The 6,514-nt window shown below is 55.2% G+C and overlaps 1 protein-coding gene across 1 annotated transcript in view; it reads right to left on the bottom strand.

The window, feature by feature from the left end:
- Positions 1-579: 579 nt before the first annotated feature.
- Positions 580-6,514, bottom strand: part of PLXDC1 (plexin domain containing 1) — a gene marked incomplete at its 5' end in the record, with an annotated part of 12,658 nt that continues 6,723 nt past the window's right edge. Inside the window, 5 exons of the mRNA XM_029965851.1 lie at positions 580-597; positions 1,146-1,300; positions 1,985-2,020; positions 4,217-4,352; positions 5,448-5,505. Of these exons, the coding sequence (XP_029821711.1) occupies positions 580-597; positions 1,146-1,300; positions 1,985-2,020; positions 4,217-4,352; positions 5,448-5,505 (403 nt within the window). The remainder of the gene's footprint in view (positions 598-1,145; positions 1,301-1,984; positions 2,021-4,216; positions 4,353-5,447; positions 5,506-6,514) is intronic.

Here is a 6,514-nt window from a genome sequence, read left to right as displayed (position 1 = left end):
AGGGGTTTGTGGGAAGAAAAAAAGGGCTTTGAAAGGTCTCTTAGTGCTTGGGTTTGTTGTGACGCGCTGAAGTCGCTGAGGCGCTAAAATGGGGAATGGGGAGGGAATGGAAGTGAAGCCTTCCATCAGCCTGAAAATCCAGGATGGTCTGGGCCTGGAGCAGCAGCTGAGGATGCCCAAGAGTGTTCCCTGCAGCTGTGCCCCCTCCCTGCCCCAAAGAGGGCCAAGCACTGCCCCTTCCCAGCTGGGTGGGGATGGATCCCTCAGACATTCCCAGTGCCCGGGGCTGGGCTGGCAGGGCCCGCACGGATCCATTCCCGGCAGCCTCTCCCTGCAAACAGGACAGATGGGGGAGAAGCGCTCCGGGAACAAGCCGGGGAGGGATAAGGGAAGGCTGAGGGCTGAGTGTTGCTCATCCCTTGGCAGCAGCTCCCGTGCCAGGATCCAGCCCACTCCCGGCTGCCTCGGGCCCGGCTCCGGCAGCAGATGGGGATGGTTGGGCCCCCCGTCACCCCCAGAATTAAATTCCTGCCTCCAGAGCATTCCCACAGCCCTCCCACGGCAGCTGATGGCATCCATCTATCCATCAGGGGCAGGCTGGCAATTTTAGGCAACAAAAATCCAGCGGGGCAATTCAGTGTAGCCTCCCCCCCACCCCGGGCCGGGCTGAGCTCGAGGAGCAGGTGGAAGAGCCCGACATTCCACGGGGGAAAACAGGCAGCGTGTGAAAAGGGGAGAGAAATAAAAGTGTGTGGGAAGGAGAGAGGCTGAGTTTAAACACCCAGCAGCCGGAGGTTGGGAGATCAGCCGTGACTGGAGGAGCACGGAAAGGAGCTGGGATGTGAACCTCCCTGCTCCCTGCTTGGGAAGGCTGGGATCTGGGTGGATCTGGAAGGAAGGCTGGGATTTGTGTGGATCTGGAAGGCTGGGATTTGGGTGGATGTGGAAGGCTGGGATTTGGGTGGATGTGGAAGGCTGGGATTTGGGTGGATCCAGAAGGCCGGGTGGGATTTGTGTGGATGTGGAAGGCTGGGATTTGTGTGGATGTGGAAGGCTGGGATCTGTGTGGATCTGGCAGGAAGGCTGGGATCTGTGTGGATGGCAAAGGGAGGGCAAAGCCCGCGGGGATGAGGTGCTGCACTCACCTCGATGAAGAAGAGGGCGGCGTTGGAGGTGGGGTGGCTGCTGATGTAGATCCCAGCCAGGATGATCCCGGCCACGAGCAGCACGGCCAGGACGATCCCCACGATGGTGCCGGTGGGAATCGGGGCTGTCTTGGAAGGAAGGCTGCTCCCCATGCCTGGAAAACAGGATCCAGCTGGGTCTGGAGCAGTGCTGGCGCCTCAGCAACTGCCCAGAGCTGCAGAGGGTGGACGTGGCATCTGTTAACTGGGACATCACTGGGCATTTGGGAGCAAACTGGGAATAACGTGGATTCCAAAGGCTCCGTGGCCCAATCCCGAGCCCAGTTCAGGCAGTTGGACTTCCCTGAGCTCCTCCCAGAGAAAAGGGACACACAGGGGCCTGACATCAGTGAACAGGGCTTGGATCCTTCCCAGCCTCTGGAATTAGGGAGAGCATTATGGCACAGTTCAGTTCCCTGGTGGACAGACTGGGGCTGACCGAGGATTCAGGGAGCAGAGAGGACACTTTATATTTGGATTTTATGCTGCTCTTTGGCCCAGCTGGGGAAACTCAGAGGGAAAAGGGCTTTGTGTCTATGAAAATATGGCAAATAAAGGGAATTACACGGAAGGAGAAAACTCCCTGTCTGAGTTTGCACAGCAGGACAAACGGCACCAGGGTAAAACAGATCATTGCAGACTCTCACTTTTCACCCTCTGGAATTGCATTAACCAGGGTGAGGACGACAGGAATGTTATCTTGATGATGTCCCAGGTTCCCCTGTCCCCCCTGCTGACCACTGGAATCCAGGGAAACCCGTGTTCCCTTGGAGCAAGCAGGGAGGGGGTGAAGGGCTTACCCTCTGCTCCTGCGAACTGATTGAGCTTCGTGTCGTCTGAAAGGAGAAAACAGGGCAGAAAAAAAAGTAAAATCAGGGCCTTTCTCCGATATCCTGCACGTTTCCCACCTGCTTCCATCCCCCTGTGATGGGATCTCTGGATAGTTTCAAATCTCTGCTCGTGGAAGAGGGAGGAGCACAGGAAACAACAGTGAAAGCAGGTGGGACAGGGATCATTTTCCTTCACTGAGGTGGCACCTGGAGCACAAAAACCTGGGAAAAGGGGTCACTCAACATGCTCAGAGTGCAAGGTCTGAGCCATAAGTGGATGCTGGATGTGGGTGCCCATGTTCAGGCCGCAGCATTTGGGGCTAATACATCCCAAATAAATCAGTGGGATGTTACATTGGGGGTGTTTTCCATGGGGGCCCAAAATCCACTTCCACTCTGGAAGAACCAGGATATTTTGAACAAGGCTTTGTCTCTCGATGGTCTCCACATCCCCACCCTCACCAGGGTGAAATCCTGACCCAGAATTCCCACTGCTTGGCTTCCACATGTGCTGGAGGCAGTGCTGACACAGGGCTGGTGAGTCAGACACAGCCACCAGCATCTCCAGGAGCAGATCCAGGGAAAAGGGCTGGCTGGGGAGGATGTGGGTCCAGGGAACAGGGCTGGCTGGGAGGGACACAGATCCAGGGAGCTGGGCTGGTTGGGGAGGATGTGGATCCAGGGAAAAGGGCTGGCTGGGGAGGATGTGGATCCAAGGAAAAAGGCTGGCAGGGGAGGATGTGGATCCAAGGAAAAGGGCTGGTAGGGGAGGATGTGGATCCAAGGAAAAGGGCTGGCTGGGAGGGACACAAATCCAAGGAAAAGGGCTGGCAGGGGAAGATGTGGATCCAAGGAAAAGGGCTGGCTGGGGAGGATGTGGATCCAAGGAAAAGGGCTGGCAGGGGAGGACACAGACCCAGGGAGGACGCCGAGGGCTGGGTCCCCCCGGTGTTGCTGGTTCCTTTGCTCTCTCCTCAGCCCCAGCCCTCCTCCCTGTTTGTTTCCTTCCAAGATCCCAAATTAACTTCACGCTCGACTGTGTCACAGAAAAAAAGCCTCTTTTTCTTTTTTTTTTCCAAGAACTGGCGGTGAGCTGGAAAACGCTCTCCCTGGTGGTGTTCCACCCCCCCTCCCCTCCCCTCCCTTTAATTGCTCCTTCCAAAGTCAGCCCTTGGCAGCTCCATTCCCCCACCCAGCTCCTTCCCGTGGCTGAAGGACAATCACTAATGTTCCTTTCTATTTATCCTAATTAGCAGGCGGCGTTAGGGACTATTAAGCAGGGAAATTGGAGTGATACCTGCCGGGAGGAGCCGAGGAGCCAGCCCCGTGTTAATGGGATTAGAGCACGGGGGTCTCCAGGGAAACCCGGGGCTTTATGTGGAGCTTTCCGAGGCTGGAACGAGCAGCATTCCCAAGGAGAGGGCAATCACCTGGATTAATTCCAGGCTGGGAGTCCTGGCAGCCCCTGAGCTAAACCAAAGCCCGTGAAAAGCCTGAGCCCCACTCTGCAGGATTAACCCCCCTGGAGGAGGCTGTGGGCACTGCCCACCACGGATTGGCTGCTGCTGACCTTCCCAAATGGGTAAAAAAAGCTGGAACGACTCTAAAACTCTTCCCACTGGAGGGTTTCGTCCCTCCCTGTGCCACATCCCCCCAGGTCTCACCCCTTCCTTCCCTTTTCCACCACCCCCTGCACTCCCCCCTGCCCAAGGCCAGGTTGGACAGGGCTTGGAGCAACCTGGTCCAGTGGGACCATGGCAGGGGGTGGGACTGGACGAGATTTAAGGTCCCTTCCAACCCAAACCATTCCATGATTCCATGATTTAACGTTGCAGATCCTGGGAATGTCGCTCCTCTTTTACAGAGGGAGAAACTTGGGAGGGAACACTGAGAGGAAATTCCTCCCTGTGAGGGTGGTGAGGCCCTGGAATGGATTTCCCAGAGGATGCCCCATCCCTGGAAGTGTCCAAGGCCAGGCTGGACAGGGCTTGGAGCAACCTGGGCTGGTGGAAGGTGTCCCTGCCCATGGCAGGGGGTGGCACTGGATGGGCTTTAAGTTCCCTTCCAACCCAAACCACTCCACGAGTCTCCTTCAAAACCCAGGTTGTTCCTGGATTCCTTTGGACAGGAATTGGCTTTGTGAGGCCCTGGAGTGAAGGACCTTGGCAGGGATGTGCCCCAGGCACGGGATGTCCCCCCTACCTTCGGTGGTGAGGCTGTCGATGAAGAGCGAGGCCGTGGAGGAGGGGACACCCTCGCTCAGGGGGGACAAGGAGCTGTCAGGAGGGGCTGAGTAGTGGCTGCCTTCTGCCAGATCCTCACAGGTCTTTTCATCTGACTGGAAGGAAAAAAGGGAGAACAGCTGTTTTTCCCCAGGAATGCCAGGGGAGGGCTGTGCTTCCAAGGCTTGGGGCTTGCTGAGCCCCCTGAGGTTCAAACACTGCAGGGGAAACAGGTCCAGGGAAGAGGAGGAAAAGTTTGGGAAGCACTTAGGCAGGACAAAGGACAACCACTTGGCAAGGTCCTGCAGCCTGGACTTTGTGCATCACTGGGTGACCTCCTGCAGGTCCAGTTTCCCCTCACTCAACCCTCTGGGTGACGGGGAACAAAGCTGAGTTTTCAGCAAGGAAAAAAAATAAAAAATCAAACCAACACCACACACACACACACAAAAAAAAAAAGCCCAAAGCAGAACCAGATGTTTCTCTCGAGCTGATCTCCGTGAGACAAAGGAAGGAGTTCATCCAACGAGGAGATAATTGTGCTCACAAGGACGAAAACAGGGCTCGTTCCTTCCTGCTCGGGAGTGAGTAAGAGTCATGCTCTGGGAGGAGGAGGAGGAGGAAAAACACCCCAGAGTGCTCAAACTGCACTGTCTGGTGACTCCTGGAGCTTCTCAGCACCTTCAGGAAATATCCAGCACCCAGGAAAGGCACCAGCAAGGAAAACCCTGGATTGGATGGAGCATCCTTTGACTATCCCAATGCAGGCATCCTCTGCTAAGGGGTCCTGCTGGAATGGGAAAGGGGTAGATAAAGGGGTATTATCCAAAGGGAATAAAGGGTTATAAAGGGGTATCCAAAGGGAATAAAAGAACACCTAAAGGGGACAAAGGGATATCTAAAAGGATATCTAAAGGCAATAAAGGGATATCTAAAAGGATATCTAAAGGCAATAAAGGGATATCTAAAAGGATATCTAAAGGGAATAAAGGCATGTCCAAAGGGATATCTCAAGGGATATCTAAAGGGAATAAAGGGATATTTAAAGGGAATAAAGAGAGATCTCAAGGGATGCTCAGTCTGACCCAGAACACCACGGGTCAGGCAGAGCTGAGCATTCCCTCTTTGAGCTGGGACATGGCCATGGATTTCCCTGCAGAGCAGGATCATTCCCAGCCCAGGAGCTGAGCAGGGATTCCCCCCGGGCTCACCTGGCCACAGCCATAGGACAACCACTCCTCCCGGTACCGGTCAAAGCCACTGGAGCACCTGGGGAGGAAAAGTGGGATTGAAGGTGGAAGGAAATGCTGGTGGCACTGCTCGTGGTTTCTAAGCTGCCCAAGAGTCCCAAATCCTGCCCTGGTGGGCCCTGTGTACGGATCCAGGGCCGAACAAGGACGGGAAGGGTGATACCCAAGGTGACACCCAAGGACATGGGGGTTTCCAGCACAGCTGTGTTGAAAGAACCCAAACATTCCCCCTTCCAAGAGGAGGAGAAGGGTCAACACCACTTGTCCAAGGGAAAAGGAGAGGCAGAAAAATAGGAAAAATATATGGCCTGAGTTTGAGTTTCCATCCCCCGGACTCTGTGCCAGGGCAAGGCCACGAGCTCCACGAGGCTCGCTGGGTTTTTTCCAGCAACATCTGCACAGGAAAAACACACTAAAGAAATTATAGATGACATCAGGCAAACCAGCAGCGAGAGAAATCCCCGCAGGAACAGGGAATGGAACAGCTCCCTGACCTTTGGAAAGCCTCGGGGGGGAGCAAAATCTGAACCAGGGGTTCAGGTCACACAAAAACCAATTTACCCAAGGACCACAGAAAGCTTCAGATCCTGCTGAGATCTTTGCTTCAAGCACAGTTCCTGTCACAACTGTGGGCTCAGGAGAGGCAGAAATACAGATTCCACTGCCCAAGTAGAGAGTTGAGAAGACTCTGGGATGGAATCATGGAGTTGGAGCTGGGATGGAGCTCCAGCCCTGGAACCACCCCCCCAGCTGCCTTGGGACGGATCAAGTTGGCTTTGCAAGACCAAGTTGGCTGAAAGCCAACAAAGATAGGGGTCTGTTTGCTCCAGCTTGCCAATCCCACTGTGTTTTTTGACACGGGTGATTCCCATTTGTAACCTGAACTCCTCGGGCTGAGCCGCAGTGACGGCGACAGGACGCGCCCGGAGTCACCAGGGCAGGAGGGACAGGAGCAAACACCACCAACCACTGGGATTTGGGAAGATGAAAAAGGGTGGCCTGAACCCTTACACTGCCAGAGGGCAGGC

This window comes from Manacus vitellinus, unplaced genomic scaffold, assembly GCF_001715985.3.
Source record: "Manacus vitellinus isolate BGI_N305 unplaced genomic scaffold, ASM171598v3 scaffold_120_pilon, whole genome shotgun sequence".
NCBI classification, from domain to species: Eukaryota; Metazoa; Chordata; class Aves; order Passeriformes; family Pipridae; genus Manacus; species Manacus vitellinus.
Note: the sequence above shows the minus strand (reverse complement) of the source record. Positions and strands in the feature narration are given on the sequence as shown.